This window comes from Thunnus maccoyii, chromosome 11, assembly GCF_910596095.1.
Source record: "Thunnus maccoyii chromosome 11, fThuMac1.1, whole genome shotgun sequence".
NCBI classification, from domain to species: domain Eukaryota; kingdom Metazoa; phylum Chordata; class Actinopteri; order Scombriformes; family Scombridae; genus Thunnus; species Thunnus maccoyii.
The window spans coordinates 1,864,573-1,885,232 of record NC_056543.1 but is presented as its reverse complement, the minus strand read 5'-3'; the positions used below and the strand labels follow the sequence as shown (position 1 = coordinate 1,885,232).

The window sequence follows — 20,660 nt, the reverse complement described above, 5'->3', positions numbered from 1 at the left end:
TTAAAACTAGTAATCTAAAACCAAGGCCTTGTGTAAAATGATAAAATTAATAAAAAGATCAATAAACATGGGATAAAAAGGAATTAAGTCTCTCTTTTTACAATACAGTCCCTTGCCAGTCCGTCGCTACATCCATTCGTCAAACTGCTCCACTGACCAGCCTCCCTCTGCAGTCCACTTCCAGCTCCATAGCTGCCTCGTCCCTTCCCCCGCTGCTCCGCACTCATGCACTGCTGCTGCTGCCTGCTAAGTAAAAAGGGGAAACCGCCAGTGGCGAGCCAACGCCTGTACTTTCTCCGGTCCTCGCCCACCCCTGTTTCACTATACTTACACCTTGTCTGGACAGCTCATCCCAGTTTATAGACGCTGCCGGCCAGGTTTTAGAGCTATTAGAGACTAATGAGTTACAAGTAAACAACATCATCAGCTCCTTAAAAAGCTCCAAAAGTAGAGATGCTTTCCCCCCATTGCTCATTAAATAACTTGTCTTTTAAATACAGCTCCTTTATGATAACTGGAAATGTGCTATTGTCATGCCTATTTTTAAATCTGGAGACCGTCTTGAAGCCAGTAACAGACCAATAAGTATACTGCCAGTACTCTCAAAGGATGATTAGAAGTTGTCATTGAACAACTAACAATATTTCTTAACACAAGCAATTTTGGTCTACATCATTGTACTTAATAGAGCAAATTAAATCAAGACTTGACAAAGGAGGAGTAGTTGGTGCTGTATTTTTAGATCTGTGTAAAGCATTCAACGCAGTCAATCATGATGTTTTAATATTGAAACTCTCTAAATTTAACTTCTCATCTAGAGCACTGGCATGGATGTCTTCATATTTATCTAATAAGAGACAATGTGTTAAAGTTGGTGACACACTGTCCAGTAATATGAAGTGCACAATGGGTGTTCCACAAGGGTCAGTGTTGGGTCCCCTATTATTTAGCCTATATATTAATGATCTCCCTCAACACTGTCATGATGTAGAACTACAAATGTATGCAGATGACACTGTTGTGTACACACATGCAAAAACAGCTGAGTTAGCAGCTGCTAAGCTAACAATTGCATTTGAAAGGATCACACATTGGCTTGATCAATCATGTCTGAGTCTGACTGTAAACAAGACAAGAGGTATGTTTTTCTTTAAAACTATGGTACAACCTCCTAATGCTGATTTTCATCAAAGGTGAAAGGACTGACATAGTCACTGATTTTGAATATCTTGGTGTGACACTGGATCCAAATTTGAACTTTAAGAAACATGTTTAAAAAAACAGTTAAAACTATAAAGTACAACTTAGCAAATTTTAGACATATTAGAAACTGTCTGTCTTTGGATGCAGCCAAGATATTTATGCAGCTATGATTCTGTCCAATATGTCTTAATTGCATCACATGTTCGGGGCAGGCTGGAGAAACAGCCATAAGACCTCTTGAGTCCTTATACAAACAAACTTTAAAAACTCTGGACAAAAAGCCAATGCATTTCCATCATTGTAGGGTACTGGAGAAATACAATTTACTGAGCTTTGAGAATTTTAGATTATTCTCAAATTTGTGCCTAGTTTATAAAATTTTAACAGCACTGAGGCTGAAAATAAACACACAAACTAACACTGTATCTGCCCAGACTTAAACCTCTTACTTGGTCGTTTCAGAAAGCAAGCAGGGTGTGTGTTTGAGCCCTGTCTTTGAGTCTGGCTCAGGTCCTCGGCTCGGATGCTGACGGGACCATCCTCGCACTGTCGGTGGGTTTCACGGCAGCTGATCCTTGGTGGCGCTGCGGAGAAAACAGCAGAGTCGACTCAGTTGATGAAGAACGGGGCAGAGAAGTTATGTGCGTCTTCCTGAAGAAAATCCTTTTCTTCCCTCTGCAGGCAATGAGAGCGCTGGTTGCAGCAGCGGTCTCTCTTGGATCTGGTTCTTGTGTTCGATTGAACATGGGGCGATGTCTCATCTCGTCCGGCGAGGGGAGTCTTCCAGACAGTGGGGGAAAAGCACATGCACTGGGTTACCTCCGTCAGTAAACCGGCTCACGGAGGCAGCAAAGCTTCCCCCAGCTCAGTCACAATGGAAGGCGTGTTTTTCTGGGTGCCTTCAGTTTTTAAAGGGGCGGTGATGTCGCAGTTTCGCACTTAGGTGTGAACTGAACAGTGCATGTTGGGATATGGAGTCCGAAATGGACTCCCATTGTTTCACTGGGTGCCCTTTCTGGCTATCAGGCTTTGGAACTTGCATGCAGGCCTGCCTTTGTCTCATGGAGTATGAGGCCCAACATTAGCATACTAATACTTACTGGTTACTATGAATATAGTAGCGTGCTGGCTTAAGTACAGCCTCACCGAGCCACAAGTATGGACTGGCTATAGACTCATATTCTTGTTTTTCAAGCATTTTAGCTTTAAAACTAAAAGCTTTGCCCATTTTCTATTTGGGGTCTTGATGTATTTTCATAGGGACATTTCTTCTGAAACGATCAGACATACTCTCTTTCTTTCTCCAGCAACTAGATGCTGAAGCAGAGTTCATGGTGAAGCACTGGGAGACTCTAAAAAGAGTCCAGCACAGGCTGGAGCTGAAGGAGGAGGATGTATCAGAGCTGCTGAAGCTCCATCAGCGAGTGAAGGAGAAGATCCAGCAGAGCGAGTCAATCCTGAGCCTGGCTAGCAATTTCCACCTCACAGCCAAACAGGTGAGTGGAGCAGGAGGCAAGTTCTGTCTACCTACCTTACCTACCTTACAATGACTTGCTGAGATCTAACAGTCAGGACACAGAGCTGGCTGATTCTTTCTCTCTGGTGGAATAGAGACACTTAAAAGCTGAAGCTTTTTTTGTCAGATCCCCATCCTGATGTAATATTTCTGTTCTTTATCCTGGAAGAGGTGAGGTTTAAAAGATAATCACTGTTTATTTCAACTTTGGCTTTGATCTTGTAGCTCTGGCTAGCTCATTGGTTCTGTCAGTTATGGTAATATTATATTCACCAAAGCCCTATAATAGCTTTGATCTCAGATCATGTCAACAACACTGAAAAGAAGTCCATCAACAAACTTGAGCAGTCAGATGATACAACAGGTTTGAGATAGGATATATTTTTGTACCTAAGTACATATTTCTTTATTTCAATCTAAGTAAAATTTAGAAAGCAGGATTAGAGCTGCATTGATTAGTTGATTATTTGATTGGTTATTTGATAGAAAATTAATCTGCAACCATTTCTATAACTGATTAAACATTTCAGTCATTTTTCAAGCAAAAAAAAAATCTTCCACCTTCTTAAATGTGAGCATTTGCTGTTTTTCTTTGACATGTATAACAGTCAATTGAATATCTTAAGATTCTGGACAGTTGGTCAAATTGAAGGCATCACCATTGATAAACTGCATATCTTTAACAATTTTTTAACTGGCCAAATGATTAATCCAGAAAATAATCTACAAATTGCTAGTACTCCCTTACTACGGATCTGATGTGGTTACACAACCATTCATCAAGCGGCATCCATACAAATTGAAAAAAACAATTCTGAGAAACTGACAATAAGACAAACTGTTCAGGACAGTACTTGACTTCTTTAGAACGTGTCATAGAAATAAAAAGTTGGCCATTATTAATTTTGTTTTCTGTGTGTCCAGCTAGAGGCGCTGCTCCAGTCAGACCCTGCAGGCCTTTTAAAGAGTTCAACTGGTTTATGTGGAGCCAGTGAGGTCAAGCTGAGAGAGGACCAACAGCAGATCCAGAATCTTTTTAACACGGTTTCAACACTGAAGACAGATATCTGCACCGCCATCACCAACAGTGTACAAATACACACACACACACACACACACACACACACACACATGGTTTAGAGAACTGAGCTGAACTTAACTCTGTGTGTATAGTTCAGTGGTGGAGACAGTACAATTACTCAGTTTCTGTACTTGTACGATTCTGAGGCACTTGTACATGAGTAAATCAGTGTGTAGTTGTGTCTCTCGTGTAAAATCTGTGTGTCTTTGTGTAACTTGTATAAAACCAGTATGTAGTTTTGTCTCCTTGTCATGTTTCACATGTCTATGAGTTGTCAACAGCTCCACCAAATAGTGATTTTTCCCTCTAAACTTCTCACATGCTTTCATTTCAATAAATGTTCAAATGATCCAATATTTCAGCAAAAATCAAAGATTAGAGAAAAAGTCCAAAAACTGAAAACAGATTTGTGTATCAGAACTTTGTTTTTTCTTCTTTCCTCTCTCATTAATCATCTCACCACCCCTCAGATTTATCTGCTGACCCTTTGGAGGGGCCTGACCCCTAGGTTGGGAACCACTGAACTAAACTAGTTAACTGAATAGAAAGTAGTTGAAACTAGCTCCACCTCCAACAGTAACATGCTGCTCTAACACTGATGCTTCACTATTAATAATCTAATTATTTCTCTTACTGCTGATAGTTTAACTACCTGATAATATTTGTGTGCTAGTACTTAAATAGGAATTTGATTTTGGCTTGTACATATACTTTTACATGAGTGTACTGGTACTTTTTTACTTGACTAATGGATCTAAATTCTTCTACCACTGGCAGGGTTCTCCATGTTTCAGAGTGGAGCAGCTGGAGGCTCGTCTTCTCTGTCTGGACTCTCTCTGTGTCTCATGGCTGAATGAAGCAGCTCAATGTGAGGAGAAGCTCCGCAGAGAGCTGCTGACTCGCCTGTTCAACAATGACTTCAACCAGGTGAGGTCACAGGACACAGGTGTGAGCTCATCGCAAAGAGATCATCCAAAAGGCTGAAGTCTGCCTTTCTGTGGAGATGTTGTCATAGTTACACTTTTGATGTCTGATTCATAGTTCAGTCTGTTGATGGACCCACAGATATGCACTGTATGGCCCTGTTTACTGTTCATTCTTTATGCATCTGAACCTTACGTATCCTGTTTTTCAAAAGAAATACACTCCCTCATTACCCTCCCCTCGACTTGGCCTGAGGTGGTGAAACTCCTTTAGCAATAAATAAATGAAAGAGGGAATGCATAAAGAATTAAAGATGATGTATTCTGATTCCAACACTTAATATCTTCTTTTTTGGAAGGACGGTGTAAAAGAAGAATTATAATTCTTTTGGTGTCTACAAACAACACTAAAAGATCCAATATGCCCGTCAGGCTGAAAACAAAATAACAAAATAGTGTAAAACATGTTAAGTGAATCAAAATAATTCAAAGTTCACAGTAAATAAGGTGAGTTACAAGAAGATTTAATGACAAACGTTGTTGCACAAATTACAGTTTATTACAAGTCACAGGACAAGGTTTAACAACGAGGAAAAGCTGGCTGATGAAGTATAATGGTGATAGATAAAATTATCAAATAGACTGAGGTTGGTTGAAGTCAAGCGTCTCTTTAATTCAAACACAAGCAACAGACACAGAGAGTACGCAGAGTCTCCTTGGAGAATTCTCAAGAAACAAAGGAAAGTCACTGGTATATATTGACGGCCTTGATGCCCTTGGGAGGCACCTTTAGTTGTTTACAGATTCCTTCTAACAGACCTAGACAAAGTTTTACAGAGCTCTCTCTTCCACATTATGACCATGATGTCCATATGACTATCAAAGTGTTCCCCTCAAGGCCCTGCCGCCAAATATATACATACATATGACCATACCTACTTAACTAATACATGGATTTTTCTATCAAATGGCAACAAACACATATACAGTATAGGGTAACTTTCGCTACGCTTGCTTCGAGACCCTCAACACTGACTGACAGAGAGGGATTTTGGCCTGGGAGTGCACACAGAACACATCGCTCAATGTGTCATCAGCAGGTATGCATAAGGCTCAGAGAACAATAAACCCATGGAAGGCAGCGGGCCCAGACAACATCCCCGGACGTGCAAGCTTCTGTGCCTACCTGCTTCAAGTCCACCACCATTGTGCCCCTCCCAAAGAAAAGCATTGTGATCTGTTTAAATGACTATCGTCCCGTTATACTCACCCCAATCGTGTTGAAGTGTTTTGAGGGAATAGTCCTGACCCACATCCAGGAGACCATCCCAGATACCTTGGACCCTCTGCAGTTTGTGTATCATCAGTCAACACCGCCATCCACGCAGCCCTCACACACTTAGAGGGCAAGGACACATATGTTAGAATGCTATTTATTGACTACAGCTCAGCATTCAACACTGTCATCCCACACAAACTCTCTAAAAAGCTCCTCACCCTCAGACTGACACCCTCCGTTTGTAACTGGGTATTGAACTTTCTAACAGACAGACCCCAGTCAGTCAGATCAGGCAATCACACATCAGGCACAAAAACTGTAAGCAGATGGACCCCCCAGGGCTGTGTGCTGAGCTGTACACACTCTTCACGTATGACTGTGTGGCCTCCCAGAACAACCCCAGCATCATCAAATTTGCAGATGACACTACAGTCATTGGACTGATCGCTGGTGGGGTGGAGACAGTGTACAGAAGAGAGGTTGCAGACCTGGTGGCCTGGTGTCATGACAACAATCTCTCCCTAAGCACAGACAAGACCAAGGAGATGATTATCAATCCAAGGAGGAAGAGGGAGCTGTACACACCACTATGCATGGGAGAGACAGAGGTAGAGAGGGTGAAAACCTTTAAATTCCTTGACGCCCACATCAGTGAGGATATCACCTGGTCTCACAACACACGACAAATCAATATAAAGTATATATAAATATGTAAGTGTCTGTGGTTGTAGTTTTCCCTTTTTTCAATAATAAATCTCACAAGGGAATTCAACCTTTCTTTGTGAGATTTATTATTGAAAAAAGAGAAAACTGCTTGTTATTTTCTCTTTTTGTCATTGAAAAAAAGAAATATCCTCTTCCCCTTCCAAAAAAGACCAGCCTCCCTTTAGCAAAAATAAAAATCAAAATACCTTCCCCTTAATAACTTTTTGCAATTTGGTCAATAGATGTCAAAAAAATGTTAAAAATGTCTGTCACAATATCTCCGAGCTGAAAGTGTCTTCTTCAGGTTCTCGTTGTCTATGACCAACAGTCAAAAACAATGTTTTTTTTGTTTTTTTGTTTTTAACACTTTACCACTTTCAGATTCACTGCAAATGACAAGTGCAGTACAAATTAAATGCATTATTATTTAAAAATTCAAAGACATACAATTTGTTTTTCAATTATGTAAAACAAGGGAGTGAAGAAATCCTCATGCTGGAGAGGCTGGAACTACAGACTGTTTGGTGTTTTTTGCTTGATAAATAAGTCAAACAATTAATTGATTGTCTCACTCTGCCAGTTACTGCCAGTTCAGTCCAGTTTGTTCATCTTGGTCATGTCTTTGATGTCCTAGCATTTTCCCTTTTTAAAATGGTGAATGATGTGTGTTTTACAAGTTTGCCACTTGTACATGTTCTGCCAATTTTTTAAAAGCATCCTCAAGACCTAAAGAATACTGAACTTCTGAAGCTTTTAAAGCCACAACCATGGGTGATTCATGTAGACTATTATGTTAAACACAGTTTAATGCAAACTGACCCCTCAGGCCTGAAACTAGCTTTCTTTCATTTGCTACCCGTGCAGGTAACTCCTGACAGAGCTTTGGTTGTTTTTTAAATGTTGTTATTCATCAAAGTGACCAGCAGAGGGCGCTGCTGCTACCAGGCTATAAATATCTAGTGTCTCCACAGAACCAACAGCAGGATGTCACTCATTGTGTGTGTGATTCTGATGCTCGAACAGTCTGTGTACACTCAGATCAAAAGATTTATCATTGAAATGTTAGAAACACTTTATTTTACAAGTCCACAATTATTTTCCAAGGAAGTATTCATTCTTTAATTTGGCACTAATAAAAGGGAAAATGGAATTTCCTTGAAAGACAGCTTCATTTAGAGCTAAGCAAATATTCATTAATTATTTGTATGTTATTGGAAAATATATTCTCCATATATGAAAAGAAAATTGTCTTCAGGCACTCTCAGGCAGAGCAAGGAGGGAAGTTGGATTCAAAGCCTTTATTTACTCGGGCGTATTATTAAAACACCTCACAAGATCTTCATCAGCTTGGAAGCAGAGAAAACAGATTACACCCGGTGCACAACACAGCAGGAATAAATAACATTGCATTACATAATAAAGTAAGAAGCACACACAGAAACAAAACAAAGCTATCACAATAACACCAAAAATATCAACATTATTAAAAAATGATCCCATAAAAATGATGATAGCCATAAAAATCATATGACTCAGAATGATGCTGCCTCATCAACAAGTACATCTAAGGAAGTTCATAAAAAGGGTTTATAATCTATTTCCTTGGTCAAACCTGGAAATTCTTCATATATGCTGAACTGTAAACAAACTTTAATGTTCAGATGACCTGCTGATCTCTGACTAAAAGTTTTGATTAAAAAAATCTCACTTACTTAATTAGAATTAATTAAGTGTATTAATTAAACACTGTGTCTATTTTCCCTATAATTAGTACCAAATTAGTTAGTTCCACAAAACTTCCTTCAAAATTACCACATTTTTTCATCAACATCTAAAGTTTTAAACAAATGTACAAGTGAGGTTCCCTCATTGATGATGTATTTGACATTTGAACACTAAGCGAAACCTCTTGATAAAATTTTAGATAGTTTAGAATTTCAAGTATACTTGTTACTCTAAATGTATTGATACAGTAGTTTTATTTTTTTGTTTGTTTGTAAAACAAACATTTCTACCCGCCTTGACTTAGATAACTCTGACATGAGGTAGCCACTCTCTGTTTTATCAGAGTCTAAATATAACTGAAGTTAACAGGATACATTTAGATTTCATTGGAGTCTTTCAGCTCACTGCAGGAGTCAGTCCCTCCACTGCATCATAAACCAGTTTCCACTTTTTTACAGTGATTCTTTGCTGTTGTCAGAGCAAAATTAGAAGCAGAGTTTTGTTGGATCAGTAAACACAAAATAAGTACCTTCATGTTTCTGGACCTCATCAGCTGCTGAGTGTTGACGTTAGAGTTTAAGTGTATTCAGCTGCAGTTCCTTTTAATGTCCACTAGATGCTGCTAAAAAAAAGTCTTTAGAGTTTAAAGTTATTATACAAAGTTATTTCAACTGTTCAGATAACCATTGCATCTGTCTAACCTTCTGTTTGTTTGTTTGTTGTCCACAAACACATTAGCATTGGAGCTGTGTGCATCTCCCCCCTCTCTCTTTTCTCCCTCTCTCTCCTTATGTTCTCTTTTTTCTCATGTGTCTATTTGTATGCTTTATTTCAGTAATTGGTCTTTCTTGGTCTGTTCTGTACACACAACATCTATTACATGTCTGTCTGTCCTGAGAGAGGGATCCCTTCTCTGTTGCTCTTCCTGAAGTTTCTTCTTTTCCCTGTTAAAGTTTTTTTAGGTAGTTTTTCCTAATTTGAATTTGAAGGATCTAAGGACAGAGGATGTTCTATTACTGTACAGATTTTAAACCTCCCTGAGGCAAGTGTGTGATATGACTTGACTTGACTTGTGGCCATGTGATCAGATAGATGAATCACACTGACTTACTTTCATGCTGGAGGGTATTTAGCCTGTCTCATAAAGGATTTTAAAGGATTATCCATTAAATATTATTTCTACTGTATATTGGTATGGTCACACACTGACAGTGTATCATTCACATAAAAGTTGAGTGTGTACTGACCCAAACTACATGATGCTTTTAAAAATCTTCTTTGTGACAAACTTCAAGAGACAACTCATCTGTTTGTGTGTAGCATTGAGTCTGTGATGTCCTCCCCAGCTGCTCCTGTAGATTTAAGTGTGTTGGTGGCACGCAGCACCAGGTGCATTATGGGAAATACCGGATGGCTGAGTCGGTCTGTATTTCTGTTCGGTCCAGCTGACTCTCTCTCTCTCTTTTTGTCTCCCACTCTACCTCCCTCCTCCTCTCTCAGTCCTTCAACAGCTGCTGCTCTGCTGTTCAGTGACACAGCAGACTGAACCATTTACACCACTGAAACCAGTAAATTGTTAAACTAGTGAAACCTTCACATTATATAATTTCATAGATTGGTCTAAAGAAGGTGTAAGGATAGTAGGCTAACTACCTTAGCTGGTAAGCTAACAGCTAGCCAACTGGAAGGAAAAGGACAAGAAATTTAAGCAGTTCAGAGTCCTGTCTCATAACTGTGTGCAGATTATTCCTCTGAATAAAAGTGGACAGTGCAACACACCTAACATCGTATCTACACAGAAAATGTTTCAGCCATGTTTTTCCGTCGCCCATTTCACACGTGTCTGTATATTTAGTCCAAATGCAGGTGTGATTGACGGCTGTATGACCTGCTGCTCTCCCCGGCTCTGAGACTCACACTGAGTCGGACTATTGTCACAATATCTCACTAAGTTTAATGTGACTTGATTACAATACCTGCCTTGTTAGCACAATTTAGCTAAAGTAACTAATGTTAGCCCAAGTGTGCGGCACTTGGTCTTCCCAGTATGCTAACGTTAGCTTGGGTCCGAGGCAGTGGGGCATGTTTCCAGAGCGTGAAAGGCAACACCCTGCACTCCTTATTTGTAAGGTCCTGGCTCCAAACAGAAAAGATGGCACCAACCATAAGCTGCAACTCTGGGCTTCAAACCTGCTCCAATAAAACCAACGGGTGACATCACACCTCATTATGTCCATCTTTATATACAGTCAATGGTCCTGACTAGGCTATCCTCTGTGATCTCTGACTGCTTCATCTTTACATTATTGGTGCAGACATGAATTACTATGTTGCTGAAACTATTGGTATTGTGTGCCTGGGTTCCCTGATTCTCCCTGCGTGATGCCAGCACCTTCAGATTAGCCTCTTAACTTGCTGATAAATTAGTGATTCTCTTTCCAAGTATTCTGTTCAACACTGGGTTCACAGATGTGCAAATGCTGACATATTTACTTTAATATAATGTGTCATGTCCATGCCAGTGGAGCCCCAGGCCTTGTTGATGAGGCCAGCTGCCAACGGGAAAGAAACTATTCTTGTGGCATGAGGTTTGATTCTATGTATAAAATGGTATGAATGGAAACTAGGTACTGACGGTTTTATGGGTACATTCCCAAGGTGTATCAAAATCTACAAATCACACCTATGATTTATATGTAAAAATACCCCAGTTTTGATGTGTAAATTTATCATCTTTCACCTCAGGCTTGATGTTGTTGTGAATCCTACACAGAGCCGTTTAACAAAATCATCTGAGAAGAATTACAGGGTCAAGAGTTTGGGATTGGTCATACCCATGGAAGTGACTGAGGTCTCAAATCCCATATCATAGCAGCACAGCGCCCTTGCAGACTTGGCATGATGGTGGTGAGCACTTACGGCCCACTCTTTCTTTCTTGAACTTTTTTGATGGTGTTATGGGAAGCCCTCAATGACAAGATGGTGAAAACATTCCAGCTGGAGGGAGTGCAAGTATGGCTTAACTGTCACTTCAGAGGCAAGCTGGGAAAATCCTGTAATGGGACACCACCACTAAGTTTACCATGAACACTCAGATGAGGAATGAGCTCGATGGTAAAGGGAAGAAGTGAGAAGCAGCATGAGTGTAACTTTTGTTGACTTGTTTGTGAGACACTACCGATTCAAGCCGAAGATAATCTACATGAATTTGTTGCTGAAAGGTGATGAAGTATTTATAAAATAAAGCAGGACTGTTTCTTTTTTTGTTCACTGGTGGGTTGGTGACTCTGACCATGGAAACATGCAGGGTATTTTTGGCTCTCATTAAGGATCCCCAGAGATGTTTCATCACAGAGTCCGCTAGCTGGATTCTGAAAGATATTTGAGGAAAGTTTGTGCACAAAGTGCTCACTGTGGGTATGGTAAAGGGGGCATTCCATGGTACTTCATATTATAATTGTATGAGGTGCCATAGGGTACTCTAGGTCATTTAATAATACTTAACATTCTTGGTACTTCATTGCACTATATTAACCTACTTACAAATTATCTCTTGTGGATATTACAACGTATAGGATGCATTGTGGTCTTCTGGGGTACTCCGTGGTACTCTGAGTAACCTTTCTGGGGATCTTCTAGTCCTGAAAGGTAATTCGTGGTTATTTCTTAGTGGCACTTCCTAGTACATGCTAATAGTGCTGGTAATCTCTGTACCTTTTTAGAATTTTGTGATCCAAACACTTTTCCAACCCAGATTCTGCCAGATGGTTCAGGATTTGAACCAACAACCTTGTAGGGTACTTAATGATTCTAAGGGATCGTTCATGATAATTGCTATACTTCCTGGGACTCAATGGTAATGTCTCTGAGGTACATGATGGCCCTTGGGCATAGCACATTAAACATTGTGGCTTTTTGGCATTCTCTGGTACTTCACTGTTACTCTTTGTGATATTTCCTGGTACATTGTAGTAGTTGTGGGTAATCATCTGTGTAAGTTTTATTTTAGTGCTTGCTCAATCCAAGTTTTCTCATATGGTTCAACAACCCTCTGGGGTACTTCATGATACTCTGGGATAGTTCATGATACATTGTGTTATTTCCTGGTGTTCTATGGTAATCTCTTTGCAGCACTTTCTGGCTCTCAGGGGTAGTTTATTGCACTTCAAGGTCATCTAGGGTACTTTATGGTTACTTCATGCTACTCTGGGGTAGTTTTACATTACTTCAGGCTAGTCTTTTTGAGATACTTCATGGCACCCTGGAATAGTTTGCAATAGTTAAAGGAACTTTATAGTAATCTTCTTGTTGTACTTCTTGGTTAATTCTGGTGGGTGATCCTCTATGTGGCTTTTGCTGTTTTTGTGCTCCAAACAGTTGTTCAACCCACAGATGGTTATGTAGTTTGGACCAACAACTTTCTGGTGTAATTCATGGTTCTGTGAGATAGTTCATGATACTCTGAGGCACTTCCTAGTACTCCACAGTAATTTCTTTGGGATAGTTCATGGTCCTCAGGGGTAATTCATTGCAATTCAATTCTTCTGGGATATTTACTGGAGACCTCAAGGTACTCTGGGGTAGTTCAGTGTAATTAATCTTTTGGGAGTAATTCATTTACTCTTGAGGTACATCATGGTACTCCTGGGATAGATCATTCTTGGTTTTGTATGGCAGTGGTGGAAGAACACAGATCCTTTACTTAAGTAAAAGTACCAATACAGCAATGTAAAAATACTCCATTACAAGTAAAAGTACTGCATGAAAAATCCTACTTAAATAAAAGTACATCCATATAATACAAGTATTAGCAGCAAAATGTAGAGTAAAAGTACTCGTTCAGTCCCTCTGACTGATATAATATTATATATGAAATCATCTATGTTTCATGTGGAGCTCTCAACTTAATTATTGCTACATATGGATGGTTAACTTCTTTATATATCTTCACATATCTTCATAGGCTGTGCACCATGAGTAGTTACTGTCTCCTCAAAGTGACGCTAGAGAGAATGAGGACGTCCTGTTCAGTGAATTAAAGGAAAATTGGTGTGGCCATTATGGTTCTATGTGTCCTGCTAACTTTGGGGAGAAACCCACAAAAAGACATTTATCGAACAAAACAACGGTCATCGGGGCAAGCTGCTGACTGAACCACTGACTCCTACAACTTTCCAAATAAACATGATTTTTACATGAATCACTTCAAAAGTTTGTTGGTGAGTCTGAACAAAAGTGAACACAGAAACTAGCTGCCTGTCGCAGCCATTATCGCTAACTGCATAGAGAGCTATATCCGGGACAACATGGTAACCGAACCACCCAAATATTCATACACGTACACTGGTTTGTTATGAGGCTGGATTTCACTGCAGTTAGACTGTAAGGAAACAAAAAAAAAAACTTAAGCGCAATGATGACTGGCCAACTGCACTTATTTGAGCTGACTGAAAAGAGATAAAACAACTGAAAGAAGAAAAATGAAGAATGAAGGCGGAAAGGAAACAGGACCATCAGGAAAGACAAGTAACAACAGGCAGTGTTCCTGCAGTCACTGCTCTCCTCTTCTGCCAACTAAATCGGAAAACTTTTGCTGCAGAGTGGGACCTGTTGCTGTCAGACTTGGAAAATCTACAGGCATCCACGGAGTAGAGTAATCCCAGCTGTGTAACTGCTACAAATGGATTTGAATGGATTTTCATCAACATTGTTGTCCTGGAGACTGTTTCACCTCCACAGAATCAACTGTATGAAAAAAGTGAGGCCGGCTGGACCAAACGTTCAGCTCCACACGGTAAGACAAATGTGATTTCTAACTGTGTGAGGAATTACAGTGTGTAAGTCTCTATTGTCCAGCAGCATCATCCGTGAAAACTGTGTAGTGTGTATCTTGTCATTTTATCTTTGCAGTTTGGAAACTTGCAAGCACGAACCGAACAACCAACATGCAAGCTGACTTGAATATAGATCTCTATGCGGTTAGCCATAATCGCTGCTACAGGTGGCTAGTTAATGTGTTTACTGTCATTCAGGCTCAGAAACAGACATTTGAAACTTTTCATATAAAAATCATTTGGAAAGATGAAGGAGTGTCAGCAGCTTGCCGACGTACGTCTCTTTGTGGGTTTCCCCCAAATCTCTATAACGGAGCTTGAGGGAGCAATGACGCATTTACAGGAAATACATCAGGTTGAACCGTAATTTTCCTTTAAATCCCTCCATCCTCATGTCTCTTCCTCCCATCACAATCTCGCCTCCTCGCTGGGAGGAGCTAAGACATGAGGAAGAGACGTGAGTGAAGCAAGCAAGGAGATATGATAGCCAAACAGCAAACACCCCCTGATTTTAATTCATGACTTTCTGGGATCTTTTTGCTAATGGTCTCAGCTTTAGTTTGTGGTACTCCATGGTAAATTCATCATATTACTTCTGGTACATCCTGGTAGTCTCGGGTTATCTTCTGTGTAACCTTTGTTATTTCAGAGCCCCTTACTCTCAACCCAGGTTTCCTCAGAAGATTCAGAATTTCTCCACAGCAACCTTACAACTGCCCCCCTCCACCTCAGTGTTCCAAAAAACAGTCTGACATCCTCAGCCTCTGATTTCAACATCTTCATCTGTTCACTTGACACAATTAATGGACTACACTGTGTCTCTCAGTCTTACTTTCTCTCTCTCAGCTGTCCTCAGCTGACAGATCAGCCATCTGTTCCTCCCGTCAGAGACAGAAATGCCCTGCTGGATTTAGACCCCCTGCTCCAAAAATAGTCTCATAAAATCCCTGTCTACATCCAGTTACATCAACACAGAGTTGACCAAAATCCATGAATGATAAGATGAAATATCTTTACCCTCTGGTAAACTTGCCTTCAATATTATTCTTTATTAGAGACAGCTGACCTCTCTGTTTTTTCTTTTTTCCTCACAGTTTAGGGCACCAAGAACTTTGACAGGGAATGGAATTCAAATATAATAATAAATACAAACACATATATAATCATAAGCACTTCTCTATTATATACTTTTGGAACAAAACCTCTAATACAAACCCTATTATAGCCCATTATGAGAAATTAAAAGTATTACAGGCAGTTGAAAAATCTCCAAGATCAAAAGAATATGAACATTTAGATTAATTGATTTTCATCAGCCAAAATCATTAAACCAATCTAATAATGATTATTGTTTTAGTCAGTTTTTAAGTATAATAGCAGGAGTTATTGCTTGCTACAGCTTAAAAATGCAAAGATGATCTTTGCTTCATATCACTATGAAATTAATACTATGTAAAAAAAAAAAAATCTTAAAGGGGCACCCCAGTGATTTAGTGTTGCACTTCCAAAGTTGGACTTGTGAGAGACAGATTTAAAAAAAGAAAAAGAAAAAACAAACAAACAGACTTTAGAGCTTAGTATGGTCAAACTCCATAACGATGTCTCCTATATTTCCCATAATGCAACTCAATAGTGTCTTTCATTAGACCTTCCCTTCCTGGTAAATGCCCAGGTCTTTCAACTCCACACAACCATTCTGTAACACAGGATTTTGGGATTTTGTTAAAACACACGGGATACATCCCAGTTCCCTTATTTTATCGTTCCTCGCTCCTCGACCCTGGAAGTTGTTCCAGTCCACCATCATGAGGGTCGTCCCAAACCGCTTATTTCTGCTCTGAGGAGCGAGGATAGACGAGTACTGGCCGACACACCCCCTTATTGGAAATCGGTTATTGATTGGATGCTGCAGCTGATCAGACTGATCTGATACATCACAACATCACTGCAGTTTGAAGTAGAGGACAAATAACAGATTCAACTCAAGTGTGTTGCTCACAAGTTTAATATTTTATTTGTTTTCTGATTCATCATCTAGTTAAAAACAGGATCTGTGTTAATTATGACAAAAGAGCCGTAAACAACTTTTATTCACTCATTAGAAAGATTTTTCTTTTCATGATCTGTTATTTAACCTTTATCACTGATAATAATATATTCAGGGAGAACAAGAGTCTGTTCAGCCAGAGACATATTTTTATTCTTTATCATCATTTATTCAGTCACATGTAAGGCTGAAAGGTATAAACTATAGTTCGATGTGAGATATATTTACATAATTTCCACTTTCTGTATATTTTTGGGGCTCATTAATAATTTTCTACAGTTTATAGACTGACACAGATGAAAATAAAATAAAGGCGTTCTGCCTGCAGAAATGTTAATATGCATCTGAGCAGGACTGATCTGTCCACAGAATGAATACAGTGTTCAGGTTTTCATTCATGTGCAGGTGTTTGTAAAACACACAGAGAGATAACGCTGCTGCTCTTGCAGTGGTGATTGCGTCTTTATTAGTATTTAGACAGTGAACATACAGTATGTGCAGATACAAACTCCATCAAAAGTCTACAGCTGTTAAAGCTGACTGACAGCTGATCAGCTGCTGCCGTCATCAGAAACGGACTTCACTTCAGATGACGCTTCAGAGGAGAGAACATCTCATTTCTCTAAAAACATATTTCCTCGTTACCTCTCTCCTCTCATCTTAGTGGGAGGGACTAAGACACAAGGAAAAGACATGAATGAGGGAAACGTGGATGCAGTCAAGGGAATTGGCATGCACCCGTAGTCTCCAAGCCCAAGCCCAAATTTAGATATCTTACAGATATTTTCTGTTACAGAAGGCATTAAAAAACCGCTTTCATAGGCTGGATGGTACTACCTGTGACTAGTAAAGTGCCCCTTTAAGACGAAATTCCGATTTTTAAGAAAATCTGATTGGCCTTTGCCAATACGTTGATATTTTATAGACAATTAGGTCATTAAGGAAAAGCAATCCACAGACTCACTTGTTGGAGTGCCTTGTTACCTGATTGGTTACTGCCCATGCCACATAACTGCTGCGCCCCATGCATGTCATGCCCATTTCTCCCCTTGTCTCCTTTCTATTACTTCACTATCTTCACTCTCGAATAAAGGCAAAATCCCAAAAAATAATATTAAAAAATAAACATTTTTAACTGCTTTAGCTGATGGACTCAGATGACTGATTTTTGGATGCTTAATTTTTCAGCTTCGTGACTCCTTTAAGGAGCTGAAGAAGCGCTTCAGCAACCTCAAGTTTAACTACCTAAAGAGAAACGACAGGACCAGGAACGTGAAGGCCGTGAGGAACCAGCTGCAACAGGTGGAGGCGTACGAGGAGAAGCTGCAGGTACGTCCAACTCATTGTTTTCTCCTTTAATAACAAACTTCCAAACAGAAGGAATATCTGCACTGAGCCGAACACATCCTGATCTGAACCTGTGATGTGGACATGGAGTGCTTTTCCATTCAACAACAGAACGGTTAAAGTATCCCCAGTTTTAGCCTCTCATGCATCATCAGTATGCTTAAAAGAGTACTGCACAGATTTAGCATTGCACTCCGGTAGCAACGGCAGACTCATGATGAACATTTCAGTTTCAAAAAGGGTGAAAATCGATGCAGCAGACCCAGACATATCATCTTTTTTAGTCCATGCATTCTTCTTCCTTGTCAAAATCTGGCACCTACATTACCCATAATGCAACTCAACTACCAACAGAAACTGTGGTTTGTTATAGACCAGACTGGCACATACGGATACATGGCCGCGCCACTTTTTTGGGGGATAGAAAACCACAGATCCTATAGATGTCAATGCAATTTGACGTGTTTAGCTGAGAATTTTGAGATGTTTGTATGCATTCATTTTGTGTTAAACAAACCTCTGTTTTACAGATATGTCAGGTAATTATTTTGCCATCTTGCCTGAACCAGAGCTTTTTCACAATGCCTTAATATTTCGGTTGATCGGTCAGCCATCATGCCCCTTCAGCTTCCCTCCGACCAAGAGGATCAATGACCCGACACAGTGTCCATCACTAACATGATATTAAAGTTTAGTGCTAAGTCTTCACTAGTAAAGACTAGTTATGTTACTTTGTAAGTTATAAAAGAGTGACATTACCAGTTATAAAGTGTTTCCCACATGCACATATATGGGAAGACACTGGGTCCCATAGCTTCCCCTCCTTATCTTGTCTCTGGATAGCTTGAAGCCATAAAGCCTCCCTTTTTTTTTTTCCAGGAAGGATGGGGAACCGGTGATCTGGATTCATATGTCTATTTGTTTAACAACCTGCTACACAACAGCTTTTCGGCATTTTCCTGTCATGTGAAGGCATGATTCTTTCCCCCAAAAGGGGTCGCAGCCTTGGCGCTTGGTGCTTGATGACATGATGCCGGTCTGGACTATACTAGTAGTGGCTAATGTAGCCTGGAGCTGTTAGCTTCCAGCAGAGATGAGGCGCTACAGAGGTCTGGTGACCTCACTTCTTTCTTACTCCACACCCCCAGATGTTTTTACTTTTCAAACATGTAGTCTTCAGCCCCAACCCACGCTGACTCTCAGCTCCGTCTGGAGACACAAAAGGCTTTATACTACTTCTGTGCACTAGTACTCCCCAGCACCAACACAAAACAATTAGTTCCCCTTTTAAGTCCACATTTAAGTCCCAGAGTTCAGCATCCCACGGTGTCATTTAACAACACTTTGTCTGGTGAAGTCAGAAGAGCCACATCACCCACCAAAAGCAGAGATGGAGTCACCCCCTGCCCCCCGACTGTGCCAGGAGATATATCATATGTCAGCGTCCATATGTCAGTAGTAACATGTGATAAAATAAATAGCTTGAATTCCACCTTCTGACTTAAACAGAAGTCTCAGCAAACTTGTTCTGACTGTATGTTGAAGTCCACCATGTCTGATCCTGCAGGCACTCAGGAAGCGTCTGCAGGGTGTGACGGCCCGGCTGGGGTCAGAGATTAAGGATGGAGGCGTGGTCCGGGAGGCAGAGGATGCCATCAACGAGCTGCAGAGACAGATGAGAGAGTTTGAGCAAAGTGTCGGTGAACACCGAAAAACGCTGGACATGACCTGCAGACTGCAGCAAGCCATGGAAGAGGTGATTGGTTACTTTTTTTATTTAATTTCATCATATTTTTTATGACCACGTGAAATTATTTCTTATATAATTTGAAGTTTGTAGTCAGTTCAATCCATGATAGAGTTGTTCAACTGTTTATACATCTGTATAAATATATAAAATGATGCATTAACAGTATCAGTTCTGGTGTGAGGATGCCAGTGCGACCATCGCTCGTGTCGGGAAGTTTTCCTCCGAGTGTCGCAGCACAGAAGCCGTCTCTGTCCTCCACCGGCAGTTTGAGAAGTTCGTCTGGCCGACGGTTCCTCAGCAGGAGGAGAGGATCAGTCAGATCACTGAGCTGGCTGTCAGACTGCACGGTGAGTAACAATACAGCAGAAAAAAAAAGAAGAGAAGCTGCTTTGATTCTGAAAGGCAGCTATCCCTGAAAGCTGTGTGATCTCAACAGAATCCTCTGATCATTCTAAATACATGAACGTTAGACAATCACCACATAACGATCAAGACAATTTTGTATCAAATTGTTGCAGAAAAAGGTACCAGAGCAAAAACTCTCTCTTGAAAATAAAAAGGGAGTCAGAGGTCCAAGCAGCAAAGTGTTCTTTAATGCCGGCAAAAAAGGGGAGCAAGTAGCACTTTTACAAAGAACCAAATCGCTCCAAAGGTTTTTTCTTTGGGGCATTGTTTTTATGTCCTTGGGTCGGCTTAGGTCACACCTTATCATCCACCCTCCCTAATTTTTGACCAATTATTATGTATCTTTTATCTCCGTCACTCGTTGTTGGTCAAAACTCTTCAAAACAGGTTTTGAGGTGTTTGAGGATATGTACTGGCATATTCAATTCTACCTGATTATATCCAATTTTTATATATAAGTATTGGTAATCATTTTACACCATTATTGCCAAGTTGTCTTCTGGCCTTTTATTTTTTTTATAAGTTATTCTAGTCATTTTACACCCTTATTTCTTGATCTCCTCCAGAGAGTATTTTTTTAAAAGGTGTAGACTTTAGCAGACCCAAGCAAAGTGACATGTAATACAAACACACTCAAATTTCTCCAGTGTATGATTATGATTCTTCTACTGTGCCTCTATACGTACATTGTGATTAAATATGGTTCATGAGATTATAACTACACCAATACAAATTGTATCACACTAGTCCTTATTGCTTATAAACTTATAAAATCAATCTGCATAGCTTAATATTGTCTTTAAGCACACCAATGACTTTTAATGAAAATGCACCACAACAATTAT

At 40.0% G+C, this 20,660-nt stretch overlaps 1 protein-coding gene across 1 annotated transcript in view; it reads left to right on the top strand.

Moving 5' to 3' along the window:
* ccdc141 (coiled-coil domain containing 141) overlaps nt 1-20,660 on the top strand; it is an 87,137-nt gene that overhangs the window by 53,443 nt on the left and 13,034 nt on the right. The window contains exons 17-22 of the mRNA XM_042427131.1: nt 2,511-2,699; nt 3,644-3,808; nt 4,578-4,727; nt 17,502-17,642; nt 19,228-19,416; nt 19,574-19,757. Of these exons, the coding sequence (XP_042283065.1) occupies nt 2,511-2,699; nt 3,644-3,808; nt 4,578-4,727; nt 17,502-17,642; nt 19,228-19,416; nt 19,574-19,757 (1,018 nt within the window). The remainder of the gene's footprint in view (nt 1-2,510; nt 2,700-3,643; nt 3,809-4,577; nt 4,728-17,501; nt 17,643-19,227; nt 19,417-19,573; nt 19,758-20,660) is intronic.